This window comes from Tauraco erythrolophus, chromosome 4, assembly GCF_009769465.1.
Source record: "Tauraco erythrolophus isolate bTauEry1 chromosome 4, bTauEry1.pri, whole genome shotgun sequence".
Classification (NCBI taxonomy): Eukaryota; Metazoa; Chordata; class Aves; order Musophagiformes; family Musophagidae; genus Tauraco; species Tauraco erythrolophus.
The window spans coordinates 65,256,232-65,276,941 of record NC_141468.1 but is presented as its reverse complement, the minus strand read 5'-3'; the positions used below and the strand labels follow the sequence as shown (position 1 = coordinate 65,276,941).

Here is a 20,710-nt window from a genome sequence, read left to right as displayed (position 1 = left end):
TTTTGATGGTTTTTTGGACTCTGTTTTGTTTTCATATACATGGGTTATAATTCAGATAAAGACTTATCAGAAAGCTCTAGTTAGAGAGGTATTGGGCTTACTGCCTTTTTCATTCACAACAATGAATTTTCCTAACAAGGATGACTTTTTAAATCCCATATATAATAACATTCTAAAGCTCAGCTTTTCTCACTTTTTGAAGGAAATTAATGGCTTTATAAGATAGGAAGTAGCTTGTAAAATTTTCATTTTATAACACTTCATGTACACACAAGTAGAAAATTTTGTAAATACTTCCCTTATAGAATTCAAAACAGATTTTCAACCACAGTAAATACATGGTCAGGAAAGAAGCCAGGCATCTCTTAAAAGCAATGTTTCTTACCAGATTGGGATCATAATATGCTTCCTGAGTTGGCGGAATGACATGGATCTGAGTGATGTTGGCAGGAAGAGCTTTAGAGCAATTTATTAGCATTTGTTCTAGACCTGTCAAATCCTAACAGAAAGAGAAGATTAAAAAAGAAAAGATAATTCTGTTTTCTCCCTGACATAGTTCTAAAAATCCAGGGTGCACAGACATATTTAATGTTATCTACATAACAAATTTCCATGCTACTGTCAGAAAAAGACGACTTAATATTCAGCAGATGCAATTCAGTAACTGCTGGAGTCAGTGGGACTCCTCATACACCTAAAGTGAAGCAAATGCTTAGTGCATAGTTGAATTGAGAGCAGATAAAGCATGACTTGGTCATTTTCCTTTAAAAATGGAAAACACACCTTTACTGATCATGTCAGGACAGTACAGAATTCCCAAACCTGCAGTGGCATATTAAATCCCAAACCAAGGAAACAGAAAAGTGAACTGAAAGGACAGGAAGAAGTTTTTCTAAGGTACAGGTCAGGAATACACTAAAGCAGGGCTGAGTTCCAGCTATGTCAATGATTTTATGTGCTATTTTAAGAACAGATTATTTATTGGCTTGTACCAATTCCTCTCTGTAAAGCAGAAACAGTACACTTCGTTCTCTACTAAGACCGTAAGTGCTACAAAGGCCATGTCTCTCTGTTTATCAGGTTCCTAGACTCACAGAAATGTGAATCTTTGTACAAGGTCATAATATTTACTACTATGACTTCTTTGCTACCCTTTTTCTCACTTCTTTCTTTAGGTCACAAGTTCCTTAGGACAAGGACCGTCTTTTACTATGTGCAAGAACAAGAGTAAGCACAGCAGGATCCCACTCTTCACAGTGGCTTTTACCAGTGAACATCTTTTCTGACAAACACTAACTGCTTTCTCGAACTTGGACACCAATGATCCATTTTTCTGATGTTGCTAGAACTTAATTTAATTGTTGACTCCATACAACAATGATAAAGTAGAACATACTGTTATATTCTCCAGGTAAAACTTAAGAATTGTCAAATGTCACAGATGTTATAAGCAAGGATAAATAAAGATTTGACTCATTTTATTTTAACAGTTTTGGACTTTAAAACTGAAGTTACTCTAAAAATTATTGGTAAGGAAAGAGTACCTGCAAACTTAATGGCAGTTCATGGATTCTCGTGGCCAACGTGCGAATCTCTCGGTCAGACAAAATGCCTGACTGGTCTGTATCAACCTCATCAAAGATCTGAGAAATGTTCAGTGGCTGGACTGCACTCATAAGATAGTAGAAATACGAAAAAGCAAACTGCATATCTTCTGAGTGCCGCACTTTGTGAAATGATGTCTTGTCAAACTCCTCAGGAAACCTACATAAAAATGTAAACTCATTTAGTACTCCGGTTTCTTACAGTAAAATGTTCCTTACCTAAAAACAAATTCTCATCTAGAATTTTAAAAAGGTCCTCAAAAGTCTCCTTATTTGAGCACAACTATCATGTACTAATAAATTCTCTACTTCCCTTTTCAAAATATAGTTTTAATGAATAGCCATCAACACAGCTATAGCAAAGCTTCAACAGAAAGGTAGAATTAACTATAGTTCTACCTTATTCCAAACAAAGACACACTCACATATCCTGCAGCTCTTGCATAACAGTACGGTCAATCATGTGAGGCATATGAGCGGGGACTTTCCGAGATGTAAATCCAAATTTGCTGTTTAAAAGCTTATTTACATATCGAAGGGAATCCGCAAATGTATCTTTCAGCTGCCTTCCAAAATGTTTACCATCAGTAAAGTATGACATTTGTTTGAGTAACGACTCTTCTTCCTAAACAGCAGAACAGGCATAAATCAAGGTTGTATCACCACAAAAGACTGAAAACATTAAACACATGAGAAAAAAGACATTTCAGCCAGGTGCCAACTCTTTCCAATATCTGGATCTAGTTATTCTCTGGCAAGAGACGTTTTGAATATTTTTCTTCATATTCCTTAGTTCTCTCTTTAGAAAGAAAAAAAGGTAACCTTTTCCTTAAAATTTTTATGCTTTGAGGAAAAGTTGTCTATAAAAAAAACTTCCTTAATACTTGTGCTCTGACATCTCACCCACACACAAGCTAAAGTCACTGTTTGCTATCAGATTTATTTGTCATATTGTCTTTTTTTGCTGGCTATCCATCTACATTTGATAAACTGAAATGCTATGAATATAAAGATTCCTCATGCAAAACCCAATCTCACATGAACAAAAAGAGGTAGCCTTTTAAAAGCAGCTCATTTGCCATTTGGAGTAGCGCAAAGCAGTTGCTACCAACTGAACCATAGTCTCTACCTTCTCTTCTTGAGCATTTCAAAACTCTGGCAAAATGCTTTGGCTGGAAGCAGAGGAAGTTTTCTACATGTTTTCTTGACATGGTCTGGATATTCAGTTTTGTTGGCAGACTTTCAATTTAACTTTTAGAGCCCAAGTAATTACCATTACAGATTTATTTTTTTTTTACCTTTTTTTAATAGACTGGATCCATATTTGCATAAATGCGATCAAAACAAAATTTAAGCTTTCTGTTGTAGTGCTATACAGGTCTGAACAATAGCACTGTGCCAACACACAATGAATAAAAAGTGAATCTGACTGAAAAAAAGCAGTAAAAGGGAACAGAAATGGCTATTCAGCTTTTACCACCTAGCTAAGAGATGCCAAGATCATAAATAAATTAGATTTCATGTGAAAAGTCAAAAGAAGCTTTCCAAAAAATCTCAGTATTTGCCTCAAAGGCAAGACACATTCCGAATTTATAGATCATAACAACAGTATTCCACTAAACACAGAAAGATGCAACTATTCCAATAAGTGACGATGTTAAAATACTCACATCAAGAAGATCTTGGAAATACTTCTTTTTCTCCCATGGCAAAAAGCCTTGGTAACTTCCAGCATAAGACTGTAATTTTCTTCCCACTAGTCCCTCCCTTACGTTTGTATCCACCTGCACATGCCCTTTTCCTCCTTCCATTCCCTGTGTGTCTTCTCCAGTATCTAAATTCCCAGTATGTTTTGATTTCTGTGTTTCCCTTAACATGAGTGCATTCAATACTTTTTCTCGAGTTTCATTTTTATTTCCTATGCTCTGGGAGGGAAGTGTGTATTTAGGCTTCACTTTATAAATAGGCTTATTTGTGCTCATTGTCACAACAGTCCCCTTTGTTCCTCTAAGCCTTGCAGGAACTTCTTCACTTGCTTTTATTGTTTTTATTTTGTCATTGTCTACATCTTTGTAAGGCTTCTGCCAGCTGGTATGATTCTTCTGATCTTCTGAATGATTATGCATGCCCTTCTTTTCCAGATCTATAATACTCTTTACTGTAGTTAAGAACCAGAAAGGTCTCAGGAGAGCAGCCTTGGATAAGTTAAATCCTTTCTGAGTGATATCACCATTTTGTAGTTTTAAGTCCAGGTTCTGCAGCGCTAGCTGAACATCTTCAGGAAGGAGAGACACATTTACTGATGGTATTATCACTTCTTCATGCAGACTCTCTTTTGTGCCATTTCGATGTCTCCTGACTCTTGGAAAGCGTTTTTCTTCAGGAATATCCTCAAATATCATTTCAGCTTCTGGTACTGAAGTTATAGTTTTAAAATCAGAGTTGGATATTTGCATGGAAGTTGTGTTCAGTTTTGGTTCCTCTCTAGTATCAGCTTCAACAGCTACCTGCATTTTAAACTCTTCATCATTTTTATTTAGAAATGTAAGGTTAAAATAGATCACAGTTGCATTCATTCCACTGTGCATTATGAGGTGAATAGTCTTCCATTTGTTAGCAACTGAAGCATGTCGGATAATTGGATTATCACTATATGAACCCTCAATTCCTTTCTTGGCTATTTCACTGAAGCTGAAGTAGGGTAGACATTCACCTTTGGGAATAACATAGTAGGTCTGATTAAGCTGAAGCGTCACCTTGTACATCTCTTCAAAGTGATCTGGCAAAAAAAAACACAACAAGAAACAAAACAAATTTCTGTCAGTTTGCAGTGTGACAAATCTTTCAGTCTTTTAACTGTAATATGCCCAGCTAGATTCACTACATTAGCAGGGAGACAACTTTGTGAAAGAACATTTACTGTAGCTTCCAGTTTCTTGCTCACCTATCTTTAATACTGAATGACTAAAACGTACCCAGATATATAATGTTGACAGACATTCCAGTGATGATTCTAAAAGCCAGTATAATTTATCACTCTTTCAGTCTCTACTTGAAAAGCTTACGTGGCTCGTTATCATGTCACTTAAAATTATGTATCAGTCATAAGTAACATGACCATACTATATTTTTGCCACATTTTAGCAGATTAATGTTACAACAGTTGGATTTCACTACTACATTACATCTTGATTTGAGACTTACCAAATCAGATAGGCTGAATCGAACTTCGGCCGCCCACAGCAGAAGACAGGTTATCTATCAACTCTCCCATGAGCAAAACCTCGCTGCCAGCAACAGAATTGCCAATAACGCATTTGTCTGAGCTGAGATGCAAGGGAGCCTCTACTCTTCCAAACAGGCCAAATTCTTCCATTTCTGTTCCCTGCCTATACCAGACAGCACTCTCAATCACTTAATTCACTCCTGCTAGTCTTTCATATCAAAATAAACTTCAGACAACTTCACAGGTGACTGAAAGTAGCCTTTGGCAAGAGCCCAGAGCCAGGCTTGAACTGGTTCTGTCAGCATCAGAGAGGTTCCTTAAATTTCTTAACCATATGGGCATCATCAAGTGAGCTGTCCTTGTTTGAGTAAAGACTGTTTGCATAGCTGAAATGTAATTTATCCATTTAAAATGTAAGCCTCTTGGGGCAATGAGTTTGATGCTTGCTGCTCCGTAAAGTATCAAACATCTCACCCATGTTTAGTCAGTAACGGTTTTATTAAATAAAGCAGCATATAATATTGATTCGGGTTTGGACTAGTGAATACAAGTATCATCTGACTTTTTTCTTCAGCTGCTAGCAGCTCTTTTCCACAATGGTACAAGGCATCTTAGCCCAATCTGAGGGTAACAATGAACCAAAAAGGTCAGGCAATTCAAGAGAAAGCTTACAGAAAGTTTATCAGCGATGTGTTTTACATACCCTGGCCACAGTCACCAGCATCAAATCCACAAGAGAGGACATTGCAGGCTTGATCACAGAATTTGTCTGCTAGCCAAGAATTAGCACAGCCTTGGTTACAGTATGAAACACCACTTATTCCTGCACCAAATTGCCATGGTGGTCCATTCCCGATACCTCCAACTGCACCTCCACCAGCAACGTAGCGACTACCCCCACTGTTACCTACAGGGAGAAAAAAGAAAAATAAAAAAATCTAGTCATTTGAAATACTTATTTTTGAGGAAAAGCACATTCTAAGCTACAGTGTTAAAGCCAGACTAAAGAGTTGACGACCTTATTTATCACCAGTGAAATTAAAATGGGGCAAATGCTAACTAGACCTCTGCGAGTTAGTGTAAAATCTATAGTGTGCACAATCTCACTGTAGAAATTTAGGAACCAACTTAAAATTGCAATAAAAACTCCAACATATTTTGTCTTAAATTCAAAAAGGCAGGCAGAAAACTGATTTACTTCTTTTCATGCTTGCAGTCTTGATTTTACAGCCCTCTAGAGTGCTCAATCCAGAAGTACTTGTTTATTTGCCTACCCTGCAGTCCTGAAAATTCAATCTAGGAACTAGTGGTGCAGCTTCACATTCCTGTTATTAGTTGGATTCTGAGTCCAATATTTTTGTATGTTATACAATAATATATAAAATAATAATAATAGGAATTTTAAAAACTTTCCTTTCAGCTAGTCAAATTTAGTAGCCAAAGAAAGATTTTCTATGCTCTACTATTTCCTGTAATTTTCCATAGCAATTTGTAAATTGCAGGAAATAAAGTTTTCATCTGTAAGCCAACTTTTTTTTATTATTAAAGGAGGCAAATTTTGCAGTTACAAGATAATGACAAATGACAGAATTATTCTTATTAGAACGAACAAACGGTTCACTTTTTCTAGGTTTAACATTGCTGTCTTACCAATGCAATCACCTCCATCCCAATCACATGCTGAGTTATTACAGGCTTTATCACAGTAACCATCTTTAATCCATGAGCCAGGACATCCCTCAGCACAGTTTGGCACAGGCCAAGTCAAGTAAACCTGGAACAACATTGCAGTCTCAGACCAGGACTGGTAAGCAGAATTCAACTGAGCTTGCTTCTTGGAATACAAAGACTTAAAATAATGCCTCCCTGTGTATAGCGCCTTAAGTATTCACAAAGCTTCACTAACAGCATTTAAACCCTATCACTTGCGAAGTTAACATTCTCCCTTTCAAACAGAAGGAAGAACTGAAGAATTCCCCAGGCCATACAGCAAGGCAGCAATGGCCAGAAATAGAAAGCAGGACTTCCCAAATCCACTTCTGCAAGCCGTATTCCAATGAGAATTAGTATTTTATCTTTCATCAGATAAGAAGGGGGAACTTAAAGCTCTGAAATAGCTCTTCACTTCACTTGTTAGCAATGAAGAAACACTGAGTCAGGAGAACCAGTCATGAGATAAGCAGCACATGCTGAACATAATCCCTGAAGCATCTGATCCTCCATGATTTAAATAATTCAAAGAACTTCCAAGATTAAAAAAAAAAAGTGTGTGGGCCTGTGTATTCTCAACTGGGGCGGCATTAAAAACCACATACATTTTACTCTAGGCCTTATTGTTTCAAGATTTTAGCAGCATATTTCCTACTAAAAAATTTACTGATCAGGTTATCACAACACTGCACCTAAGCTGACTATCATCATAACTGAGAAGAATAACTGAAGATCAACAGAAATACACTAACAATATGATTTTGCAATTATATGCCTACGTCCTTGAAGATTTAACACAACTAAAAGCCTCCTAACATGCTCAAGTAATGAAAGAGTAATTTTGGGGTAGCTTTAACTAATTTTGTACAACTTGTGTACACATCTGCCTACATAAAGTGTTTAATTCAGTGATCTCTAGTTGTGTACTTACTGCTTTAATACAAATAATAAATATAAATCTTAATTTTTAGCTCCATGTCACTCTTGCAGATCAAGCTCATGGATGAAAATTCTGCTGGCAACCAAAGCCTTTATGTGTGACTATTGCTAATGTTTCCTCACCCGCTTTCCTTGTTTAACCCCAGTTGTTGTTAATAGGTGTTGAAAGACTAAATTACTTGATGTTCACAAATAAGCAACAATATATCTTCTAGTAAATAATTACACATGTGATTATATATAGATTAGGCAAAGATATTATGGGTGTCTGGAACAGAGGTCATTAACGGCAAATTTAAATATTAGACCAGCTTGAACATCATCTGACCTCAGCGTTCCCAGGGAAGAATCGCTTCTGGTTTGTTTTGTATGTTTCTCACAAAATAAAAAAGGATTTACAAGGGAGGGAAGACTGACAGCTGCCAAACATCACATCAGTCTTACCAGTGCTCCAACAGAAAGTGAGAGAATAAGGAATAACACTGATAAACTAAAGCATAAGGCCTGACAGAGGAACCATTATACCACCAGAAACCTGTGACTGAACATGAATAAAAGTAATTCTGCAACCCAAACAAACATCAACACAGCAGGCTTACATCCAAAAAAAAACCCCACAGAGCTCTCCTCACTCTGCACCTCTGCTCACAATTGTCTAGCTAAGAATAGTGAACCTTTGGAGGTAAAAGGGAGAGCAGGGAGTGAAGACAAATCATATTTGCTCTCCCTCTCAAAGTAGTATTTCTTTGATTTTTATTATATTAGCATAGACAAGTTTTACATCTACTTCTGGTAAAACCTCCTTTCATGACGGCTTACCTTTTGACCTTTAGAGTGACTGTAAAAATCATCAGGCCAAACATCCTTCCCAAACATAACATCATCATTGAGATAGATAAACTTCTGAGAGAGGCCACTGATACGGTGAATGTGACTTTCAATAGCTGGTGAACTGAAGGTAGGCAAGTGACTCACATTCTGAAATATTTCCTAAAACAAAAAAGCCCCCAAAACCCAAAACAGTTTCAGAAGGCAAAATCAAATTTAAAATAACAAAACAAAACCCATAAAAGGTCAGGCACACCAAATATTTTATACTTATCTACTTAAAAAAAAAGTTTTATCAAGAACAAGAAGAGAGACGAAAGACAAAAAGTGAAAATATCTTAGAAAAAACCTCAACTTCACTATCTCGTTTTTCCACATAAAACCACTCTCAAGTCTGCTGCTTAAACCAGTTTAATGCAAACACACAAACTTCTCTTTCACTGGGTACTGAATCAGGCCCAGTGTACACATATTTATACTTGTCATGCAGTACAGGCTGCACAAAATTTCAAGCCAATTGAACCTGCTCCACCATTCAAAAAACTCAGGATTCTTCCATCTCTTTCAAGTAACTTCACAAGCAGACAGCAATAGAAGCTGAATTAGTATCTTGTTGCCAACTTAGATTGCTCAGGGCTCCTATAGCATGTCCAGATACCAAAATTACTCCCAAATTCGTAATAAGAAGCTACTAGAGTATTTTTGTTTAACTTATTGAGGAAGCTTGAAAGACTCCCTTTCTCTTTTTAAATAAGCTTTTTAGAATGTGTAACTACTTTTTTTGCAGCCATCTTCTTAGTTCCAGTAATTGTAACCCATCCTGTCTCAACACAAGCTTATCAGGTTATTACTGGTCCTGAAAGACTGTTTATGGATTTAGCTTACATTTTCTTCTCTCCAGGTTTTTTATTAATAGACTATAAAGGAAATTAGACATGGGTATACATTAACTGAAGCCTCACTGGCAAAAGTGGACAAAATGAAGGCTTGAAAGATATTCAGTTATCCATTTAGCCAAAATACAAAGACATATTAGAGTTGAATAAAACCATGGATGAGACAGGGAAAAGGTGGTCACTTCTACCTTTCAAATAAATTCAGCCTTTAGATGAAAGGGGACAAGTGCATTTCAAAACACACAGAATCTTTACTAGGGGCACCTTCATGCTGGTATTTATGTTTGTTTTGGGGGTTTGGTGGTTTTTTTATTTGGCTTTCGTTTGGCTTTTACCTGATGTGTCACTATGGTTACGCGAGGATTATCCAGGTTAAGCCAGGAAGGAATCTGCCCATTAGTAACGATGAAAATATGTCGTACCCAAGGGGCATGCCTCTCTATTGATCGTAAGGAGTATCTCAGCTCTTCATTATCTTCAAAACGGCTGGCAGAAATATCTTCATCCTGTTTAGACTAAAAAAAGAAAAAATTCCTTCTTAGATTTTAAATAGAATATTCAAGTTCTGATCCAGCTAAGCAACAACAGTGTGCTTTAGGATATGGGTGCATACGCATTTGAGGACTTAGACATTCAAAAATAAAAAGTATAGTGATTAAGCACCATTATTCTTCTAAAGGGTCATATTCTTCCGAATTATCAAGGTGAACAATACAATTTTCTGATATCAATGGCTGACCATGCTGCAAGATGACAGTGCCTTGTGTGATCCTGGCTCTTGAAAAAAGAACCCCAGAAAAAACACACCCTCCTATTTCCCTGAATTATTAGTCTCAATTATTTCCTGACCTTGATAAAACGCCAAGTCACATTTCAAATCTGTAACATCACCTTTAGAAATCCAGTTTTAAGAGGCTGGGGCCTTCCAAGCACATTGCATCATAAGCTGTATATAAATGTCACCTAATATAGATACACTAGAAGTGCCGTGATGTAGAAGCTCTTCAGTTATCCCCTGGCTCTTTTATTTTAAAGAACCTGAGCAGGAGAAAATTAACAAAACTGAGACTAATATTCACTATCAAATAGCTAAATGTTTCCATACGTTTTTGTTGAAAAGAAAAAAATTTAATTAGAAGCTCTTCAGGTAAGTAACAAAAGTAGGTTACATGACATTGTAACATATGTTTCTTTTCCCATCTATTAGAACCTAAACAACTCTTCTAAAAACAATTAAGGCTGCCTAAAAGAAACACTTTCAGAAGAAATACGCCAAACTAAAACAGGGAAGACAAGAAAAATGTAAACGTTTAACAATCACCATTTTCTCCGCAGATTCTACACACATTAAGTAAGTCTACTTTTTTTAATACATACAGTAACACAGCTTACACATTCTCAAAAACATAACAACTGAAAACATTTCAGCAACACCAGCATCCATTGGCTAGGTACTCATTTACAAAACAATGCATAATTTCAACAAAAGGAAGTATAAAGTTTGAGTTCAGGGTTTATATTAACAAGGAAAAGTTCCCCAAAAGCCAGGTTCACAGGATACAAAGAGACTACAAGCTTTACTGGAGAGGGCACATTTTCTTTACCCATGACACTTGACATTTACTGTAAAAGTAAACTCTAGCAGGAAGAAAACAAAGATTTTAGAAGATCTTATCTTGAAACAGACATCTTGTTATTTTATTTCCTTTTGCTAAACTTAACATCCCTGCTTGTATGAAAAACATTTGAAGTAAACCGCCTTTCCTTACAGACATCTGTATTTCAGGTCTTCAGAATTTTTGGAAGTGAAGTAAGTAGCATTTGCTTAGCATATACGATGCCGCAAAGCAAAAAAGGTCTAAGAAACATATCAGAAAGGAGATAATCATGTTTTTTAATAAAGCCCACCCTCTCCCCTACACAAGCAGCCTGCTGATCTGTCAGTCAGTATCAGTTAACGTTTCAGGACTGACTGCATACAACTTTAACAGAATATGTGCAGAAGGCAAACTTTTTCAGTTCACGGAGAATATGAAAATCTCAACTAAAAGTCATTCTGTTTGATCCTTCTTCCTCCTTCATTTCAGAAATTTGACAGTGTTCTTGTGATGTTTTTTTACAACATACTAAATACCAGATTCTTAACACTTCCAAGCTTCTGGAAGAAATCTCATGTTCCTTGTCATTGACTAGTTAGCCTCTACTTGTAGTTTTTAAATACTACAATCCTTACACGCCGTAACAGAATTTACCTACCTGACTTACAGAGCTGAGGTCCCATAGCAAATAAGCAGGATTAAGCGTCAGTTCTTTTCCATCTATAGTCATGTTCTTCTTTGCTTGTTTGCTCAGTTCTTGGAAACCTTTAGGGTTATTCAGTTGCAAGAGAGCCACGCTGGCTTCTGAATACAGCTGCAACTACACAAGCAGACAACAATTTCTGGCATGCACCACAGCAGCACTCCCCCTTTGCTAATTCCATCTTTTTGTTGTATTTTTCTCACTAGAGTTACTAATAAGAACAACTGGTAAACACTGCTTTTAAAGAACTACAATTCTGTAATAACACAAAAAGAGGTAGTAAAATGGGAAATGAAAAACATTAAAGATACAGAACAGTGCTCAGTGCTTGATTTTTACTTTCCAAACAAAATTTCTCTTACACAATGATCCAGCAACAGCAAAGCTGTCCATATTACAAATATTTCTGGAGTAAGTGAACAGAAAGGCCCCATCCATTCCCCCTTAAAAAAAAAAAATCATATTTTATTACAAGTCTATTGTATGACTGACAGAATCACACTCTTTTTCCATCTTAACCAAGCAACGTTTTCCTCAGAAAATTAAGGCCACCAACTCATCGTTGCTGTCAGAAGCGTGAAATTTTCAGAATGGTTCATAGATCAACCTACGGCTCAGAAATCTGAGATACAAAGGGCTCCAGAACTAATCCATGTGGGTCTCCAAGTCCTTAATGATGGTTGCCAATATGCTGTTAAGGTCATTTCTTAGTTGGGGACTGTTTGATCTGTTTGCTGTTTTTATCTCTTGCCACTAGTAAGTCTGCATATCAGATTTCATAATGCACAGGATAAGAAGGAGCTTGCACTACGCATCCTCTCTAACAGCTAGTACAGCTTACAAATTGCAGGGCACCAAAACATTTCACTAGAAATACAGCATAATCCAATAAAACGCTGTGTTTTCCATATGAAGCAGCATGGACAGACGCAAACAAGCTAAAAGCAGAACTGCACTTTGATTCACCAAGTGCACGCATTCAACAGTCTGAGAATAAATGCAGCTAATCATTAACAATATTTATTAGATGCTATGCTTAATTTTTGTTCCTTCATGCAACACAAGACAAATAAGCACATCTACCAGATTTTCAGTTGCATGAGATCTGTAAAAGCAATTCATAACTTAACAAAATTTGATACTGTAATGTTCAAAAACAGCAAAACCACCACAGTTTATTTCATAATACCTGTGTTGGGTTTTTTATTTATTTATTTATTAAATCTGACCCTTTCTGCTCATTTTAAAACAACTCTTGTCCCAGAGTTAGCACCTCTTCCCTTAGCAAGACCAGCTGTCCCACTTGTGACATTTTAAAGCTGTTGATGCTTTGACTCATATGCTATTTGAGATCTTTCAATCTGACTTATGAGGCCTGCCATTAGAAAAATCTGATAAATCTCAGACCTTCCAGGGAATCATCTGAACCTATGGGTGGAATCATCTGAACCTATGGGTGGAAAGGATGGCTTCAGTAGCTAAACGGCTGAGGTATAGTTACGGACTGCAGCTAGCAACCTCCAAAAATATCGGTATCAAAATGCTACAGATTGCAAAGCTGCCATCAGTGGGTATGTGCTTTATTTAGGAATACAACAGTGTCACGCAGTCCCTTAGAATCTGTCATTTAAAGCATACATATAACAAACCAAAAATATTACCATTCTAGAGCTGTGAAAGCATTTAAGATTGTTTAGTTTCTCTTTAATTTGTTTCCAGAGTCAACAAAATAGGTACCTGTACTACAGGTTCCTAACTAGATTTATTAGAGAACAAATAGTTCTCCCTTCCCACTGCTAACACAGCATATAGGCACTAGATTTTAAATATAACAGTCCAAGCACAAAGAAGTAGTGAAAAAACGTGCTCCACTACTCAGCATCGGCATTAAGATAACTCCTACATTGAACAAATTATTTTTATTACATCAGTGGTTTTTTCCACCAATACTTTTTCTAAGAAACAAGTCTTTTTATAAGCAGAGCTATCAATAACATCATCTGGTGACATAACTAACTAGATTGTAATAAACTCAAGCTCTGCTCAGAGCATTTTGTTGCTGGTATATTCAAAATGAAATTCTCCCCTGGCAGATTCTACGATGTCTCACAGGTATTATCCTCCTCTCAGTGAGTATGACAGCAATTGTCCATTCCCTTGAAATACTATCTTCTAGAAGTCATCTCCATCCTGACACAGGCCAGCAGATCAAAAGGTATTGTGAAAATAGAACAGAAAAACAAGCAGGTAGATGCACAGAGTCAGCGTGATCAGGTGAGCCACAGCTTCTAACACAAGCAGGCTGAACAGACACCATGCAGGCACATGCACAGACCACCACCTGTGTGCATTTATATCATGCACTTGAAAACGAGACAGGAAAACTGCATTCTCCACACCAGGTAACTGTAAATGTAGGTTCTCCTTTGGAGTCAGCATGTTTGGCAATGCTTAGACTTACTAGACTAGGAGGCACGCCGGATGGGCTAAGCCACTCACTCCATGTGGAAGTAAACTTGAGAATGTGGAAATGAAAGTTAAGAGACCTCAAGAGCAGATCTTTTTTTTTTCCTGAGGTGGAACTCTTAACCAGCCTTTAAATTACTACGCTTTATCTTTTTAATGGCCAAAGCCAACTGTTAAGGAAGTGAGATGTTCCTTTTTTCACACTCCAGTATGGATATTTGAAAAACTCACATGCTCACATAGCAAGGGAAGGGGGAGGCATATGTTGTGTTAAAGAGATACAAAAAGTTTTACAAATATGAAATACTGTCGTATTTACAAATTTATCAAGTTCCTTTTACAAGGTAACTAAGTAGGAGGGTCATCTCACAGCCAAACCAATGCAATGCTTTAGTTGGTTTTATTTTGTTTGTTGTTTTTTTTTTTCTACAAAGCTTACTTACTACATCTCTGTGAACATAAAACACCAACCCCTGAAGCTGCCTGCCCACTCCATCAACACTGACAAGAGGAGCAGTAAGAATCTCAGATTCCCCAGCCTCAAGGCAGTAAGGACAACAAACACCCAGCATCATTGTGCCTACACATTCCTATGTGGATTTTCTTCCATTAGTAAGGCAAAGCCATTAAGACATTCCAGTCCTTAGTTTCCAACATAACTTGTCCATATATGTGTGCACATGCAGATTAAAGAGGAAACAATAATTCACAAAGGAAGGAGATCTGCAAGCTCTTGTCTTTCCCTGAAGCAATCAGGATATTAATGAAAATCAACTTTCTCCAAAAATTGTATATTATCTCTGTGAAATGGTGTTAGCATGATAGCCTCAAAAACCAATACCAACCATATCAACTCCTCTTGCCCTTCTAATCCTTTCCCTGTCAGTCTTTAGAGCACTATCTAGCTTTTAAGTCACAAGAGTCTCTTTTAAGCAGAACAATGATAGTTTGCTTTAGAAATGTCAGCAAAGGGGGGAACGGAAATGTGAAATTTTTTTTCAGTTGTTCTTCTTCATGGGCAGGTACCACAGAACATCTTTAAAGAAATACAGACAGCTGCACAACCAGAGTAACACCTCCATCTAGTGGATTACTAATGCATCGTTAAGGAAGCATGGAAAATAAAAAGCAGCCAAATATAATTTTCAACCACACGTGTCATAGCACATACAACACATAACGTGTCATAACACAACACATACAACATAGAAAACCAAACATGATTAGGTGGCACACTGCTGCTTACCTTTCTTCTGGAAATAAATTTCCATATCATTACACTATAGTGCAGGCCATAAGTACAAAATTTCAGTAGACCATAACACACAATTCACCTTAGAAAATTGATTCATTATATATTAAATCTCCACAATTTATCCCCCTCTAGTTGAGCTCAGCTGCTTTTCTCAGAGAGACTTTTAGAACAAGAAACACCTGGCCCAGATGTTCAAGCAATTTTTGGTCCTCTTTGGATATTTCAATCAAACAAACCAAAGCAATCCAATCAAAGCAGCATTACCAACATTCAACGCAAACGCATCAACAACTACACTCCTCCCTTTCTCACCTTTCTTCCCTTCTAATAGCAGCATTGTTGAAATTTTTAATTATTATTTCTTGACTTCCAGCATTGCATTAAAACAGTCACTTAGAGCATGCAGAAACCCATTGAGCATCAGGAGGCAGCTAAGAGACACAAGCCTAGCCTAAACTCAGGTGCAACTTTCTTCCTCAACACCAGGGATCTCACACCACTTCACAGACATTTGATTCCAGAAGTGATAGCAGCAGAGGAATTGCTGCAAATTTCAGTGGAGACCGTAAATAACCAACTTTTCTACTTCTTAACTGTAGCATTAACATAGCATCTCTCTTCTCAGTAAGAAGAAAATCACACTTGGTCATGTTTACCATAACCATGTACCTACAACTTCCAATGGATGAAGAACTGATTCTGAGCTATGATCTTAGTAAATGCTTCTATAGAAACAACCTCATCCACACTTCGTATGCAAAAATTTTTACCCTTGCAAATAAAACATTTCTTAGATTTATATAGGTATAAAACGAACAAATTGCTGCTATCAAGAGTACAGAACTCGCTGGGGAAGAACCTGCTGCTATGACCACACAGGGTACAATAATCCAAATTTAACTGTTCTAAAGCATCCACCACCAGAAAAAGACACACAGACAACAACAATGACCAGATGGAGAAACTGAAGAATGATTTGAATACCTGAGAAAAACTGTGTTTATACAGAAACGCACCTAACCAAATTGCAGAAAAGGAGCTCTTAGGAACAGATAATGAGCAGATCACAATGGTAATGTTCACACAAAGATAAGAACGAACCAGGGAAAAGAGAACCAGCACAAACAGAAAGATTTGTGATCAACCATATGACACGTGACTGACGACAAAGAGAAAAACACAAATAAGAAAAAAATCACGTAGAAAGATAATAGGCATGTGATGTCGCTTCCATAAAAACAGACCAGGAGATGGGAGACGTATCTAAGACACTTCAGAGATGCAGTCTTTATGTTCATTTGGACAGCAATGTGAAACCACAGCGAAACTCTAGCATTTTTAAAATTTGCTACAGAGTTAAGCTAGTGATCAGCTTGGATATGGACAACAGACTAGCCAGCTGATAGGAAATGAGAAGCAGAACACACACAAAGAATCCATCCGTCATGTTTTTTGTTGGACTAATACTACTAGGAGATCCTACTGGCACAGAAAAAATATGATGAAAGGGATCATCTGATGAAACAGAAAAAAGATAACTGCAATATAAGTAGAATCACTCCACAAGTCCTAAAACCACAAGATAATAAAATCAGCAGATGGTTCTAAAGTAATTAGAAGAAATCTGGATATTTCGTTCTTCCAAGGTGTTCATAAAAGAGGGAAGGTCTCTAATACAGCACAAGAGACATGGGCTAGTCTAAGAATAAGGTCTGTGGCTTGACAGATTTACAGCAGAAGTCCTGGGGAGAATTATTAACTTCTCAGTGCTGGAAGGAAAAATCCATACAGGAGCATTAAGGAGCAAAAGCATCAATGTTGACTTGAATTACAGTTAGATAATGCAATTAGAGAAATAACCACAACTAACAAAGTTAGAAAGTGCCTTGGGAGAACTGGGGAACAAGGGAAAAAACAACCAAAAAAAAAAAAACCCTCACAGAAACAGGTATTCTTATACTAAAAAAAGTATGTTTTAGCAGCAAAAATATTAGTACGGGCCATGACACCAGACACTGGTAAGGAACACCAGGTGTTAAACAACACAAGGCACCAGAACTCAAAAAAAAAAAAAAGAGTAGGGTACTATGGATAAAAGAACTGACCTAAGTCAAAATAATTTTGGAAAAAGAACATAAAGCAACATTTAAGAGACACAGAATGAAATATAAAACTCCAAATATTGTTTGAGGGGGGAACATTCCTAAGAACTACGTTACTATGAGAGCTTATATCTATGATGTTCAACCAGAGAACAAATATTGCCTAGGATGGTGCTCCAATATATTCCCAGATGTGGAAGCAGATAGATTTCTTTTCCACCAAATAACCTCTCAACTGATAGAGGCAATATTATTTCAGACACCAATTTGGTAATTAATGAGAACATTACAGAAGAGCTGCTCCTAGAAAATAACCCTAAGTCAGGAAAACATAAGCTAATTGATTTTAAATTGAAACAAAAAAAAATACTTGAGGAACATCTTGTTACTAAATTTCTCAAACGCTAAAGGGCAAGTTTAACAAATGAGAAGAGCTGGTATTCTGAGCTTTTCTGCTCCATTAAGTCAAATGTGTTAAAACTACCAAGAATCAGTAACTTAAGCTGTGGTGAGGAACTAGAAAAGACTCCAAATCCAAATGGATGAACTTGCACCCAAAGAAGATTCTTCAGACAGCTCAAAGTCAGGAAGAATTCAACCAACAATGTTCCTCATGCAAACTTGAAATGAAGAACTTAGCTTCTCAGACAGCAAAACTGAAGTACCATCTCCTGTTGGATAACAATCTCATTTCTCTGCAGTAAATACCACTTCTTTTAAGTGATTAAAAAAGTACCCATGGCACGTAAAACAAGCAGAGACTGGCAGACTGGTCATACAAATATCCACTGCTATTTAACCGATGTGCCACCAAGGAAAAAGAAGGAAGGATGCCTCCGTCACCCCAGAGCACATCTGCCATCATTCACCCAAAGCAGGGACAGATTCACAGTAGCAATTTTTGTCAACACCACTGATACACAGCAGTGGAAGGATACAAGGGAGGTTACATAGAAACGGTGGCAGCACTGTTTGCAACGAGCATAAATCTAGCACACACCAAGTCTCTGATTGTCTGCTGGCCTTGGGTTAGCTACGTACTACGTGTTTTTCACTGCGTGAAAAGTTCTGGTGACGCCTCATTGAAGTGCTGTACAAAATTGCAGTCAATCGTGTTGAAGGCAGACAAATCCACAATGGAAGTGGCAGGGAAGGGCTGTCAGAAGGATAAGAGGAAGGGAGAGCCAACACTGTGGGATGAGCACTGCCTGATTAACTTGATACAGCAAAGTGGCTAAGAAAGCCATAGCCACTCTCTATGAATACAAGACAGATGTAAACAAAGGCAAAAGAAAAGAGCTATTTAAGCTTAAATAACTGTTTAAGAGCTCTCTCTGTTAAGCTGCTTAAGCCTGTGTAGGAAGAGAGGTACAAATGTGTTTACTTTGGAAGGTTTCTATCATCATTGAGACAGCCTGTTAACAAGCCAAGACAAGAAATTCAACTTGCATTAAGTTGGAGTGGGACGAGTGTATGAAAGGGGTTACACAATATAGTTTCTGCAATAGCAGAATACATGATTTGTTAACTCAGCCTGCCAAAAAAAAAAAAAAAATGACAAGGAAAGGAAAGGAAGTCACGCTTATTGGAGCCCCAAGAACAAGCCGTTAAGTGAATTAGCAAATCCTATTGGTGGGCATCAGACTAAGGAAGACAGACTACCTGTGGATTGACATCCGTTTATCCCTGCTAACTCCTCCACAAACTCCCTGACCTCAGGCCCTTTCACACCACCAATCACATCTTTCTCCAATACATAAGCCAATGATTTTCACAGACTTTTGAGACTTTTACCTACGTGTTAAACCTAGTTGTAACTGGAAAAGGCGTCCAAATGGCAAGGGAGAATAGAAGGCACAAAACTTTAACAGATGGAATAGTCACACAAGTTGTGATCTACTGTTGCCTTGCAGGTGGGTAAGTTGAAGTGCAGCTTGCTCAAGATCATGCAGAGTACTTGGCAGAGAAAATACAGCATTAAGCTACGAAAAAATCCAGTGCTGCTAGTATTAAGATAATTCTTCTAAAAGCAATGAGGGAAGAAAAAAGCTAAGAAGCTACGTAAACAACATACTGTCACATGAAAGGAGCCAGTGCTATAGTATACTTCTGCAAGACAACAGCCTACAGCAAATGGCTGAGAGAAACTGAAAACACTGGTACTTTTTAACCAGTTGCAGGCTATCAAATCCAATGCCTAATAACTTGCAGTCACAGAATAAACAATTAGTCTTTTGAAGGCAACTTTTGAGTCACTGTTTACTACTCTTTACAACTCAAGAAAAGAGTCACACAGAAAAACAGATTAGTATCAGAAACATCCTAAGTCTCCTAGGCGAGTGAGATCTCGTATGTGAACCATTCCAAAAAAACAATACAACCAAGTTACTCTTTCTTCCAGATTCTTACCAGTTTTACTTTAGAGGCCAGGCTCTCTGGTAGTTTTGTTCGTAGCTGATTTGTTTCTTTGAACGTAGGTGGAAATCCACTAAGGAAGGCCAAGTCTTGCATTAATACTAGACCTGGAACTTCTTTGTCTGTAGTCTAAAAACAGGAAAACAGGGTATAAAGACTTTTTAAAACTTACAGCAATTCACATTTATCTGTCAATCCTTCATCAGGTGACAGATTTAATAGTATATATTTTGTCACTTAAGCCAAACTTCAAAATTGAAATAAGCATAATTTTAAAAGCTTTTACTTCTTACAACATGTGTGTTATGGAAAAATAATAGTACAGAAACACTTTCTAAAAATGTACAAGAAGTTTAACATCTACAAAAGCTAATCAAGATATTTTAAAAGTACATACCAAGTAACCCCTCCATACTATCTGTTTGCTGTTGTCTTTTAACATTCCAGAGTGGGCAGTTTCAACTAGAACAAATAAAATGTGTTACAAATCAAAAACTGAAAGTCACTTTTGTATATTCTAGTAACTAAGATATAGTTTTGCAAGTTAACAAGATTTGGATATTTATGATGTGAAGAGCTGTTTTTGTAAATGGAAAATAATTCTTGGTGGTAAAATAAACACCAGTGGTTGGGCTAGTGGGTCGCAGTGGTAGGGCGCTACATATGAAACAAAATAAGACAACCGTATCTGCTCTAAGATCCTATTTGTATATGCTGAACACAAGGATATTTTTGTTTTAAGGTATGCAAACCTTTAAAAAAGGGCAGAAGTTACTGCACAATATTCAAACTAGATTTCACAGCAATTAGAAGAGGATTTCTAAAACTAATCTTCCTCAGTCTAAACCTCAGTCTTTTGAGATTATCAGTGCAACACAGATACTCAGACATCAAACCTGTTTTGCAATAGTCTTCTAAAGTATGGAACCCTAACAACCTGTAATCAGTTGTCTGGGAGGTAAGCAAAC

At 37.1% G+C, this 20,710-nt stretch overlaps 1 protein-coding gene across 3 annotated transcripts in view; it reads right to left on the bottom strand.

The window, feature by feature from the left end:
• The window catches only part of GNPTAB (N-acetylglucosamine-1-phosphate transferase subunits alpha and beta), a 55,836-nt gene that overhangs the window by 11,987 nt on the left and 23,139 nt on the right, over positions 1-20,710 (bottom strand). For all 3 annotated transcript variants that reach the window (XM_086611167.1, XM_086611169.1, XM_086611168.1), the window contains exons 6-16: positions 20,140-20,204; positions 19,737-19,871; positions 11,460-11,621; positions 9,539-9,718; positions 8,299-8,469; positions 6,481-6,604; positions 5,534-5,737; positions 3,275-4,383; positions 2,030-2,229; positions 1,545-1,764; positions 386-499 (exon numbers count right to left, since the gene is read on the bottom strand). In XM_086611167.1, coding sequence (XP_086467293.1) covers positions 386-499; positions 1,545-1,764; positions 2,030-2,229; positions 3,275-4,383; positions 5,534-5,737; positions 6,481-6,604; positions 8,299-8,469; positions 9,539-9,718; positions 11,460-11,621; positions 19,737-19,871; positions 20,140-20,204 — 2,684 coding nt within the window. The remainder of the gene's footprint in view (positions 1-385; positions 500-1,544; positions 1,765-2,029; positions 2,230-3,274; positions 4,384-5,533; positions 5,738-6,480; positions 6,605-8,298; positions 8,470-9,538; positions 9,719-11,459; positions 11,622-19,736; positions 19,872-20,139; positions 20,205-20,710) is intronic.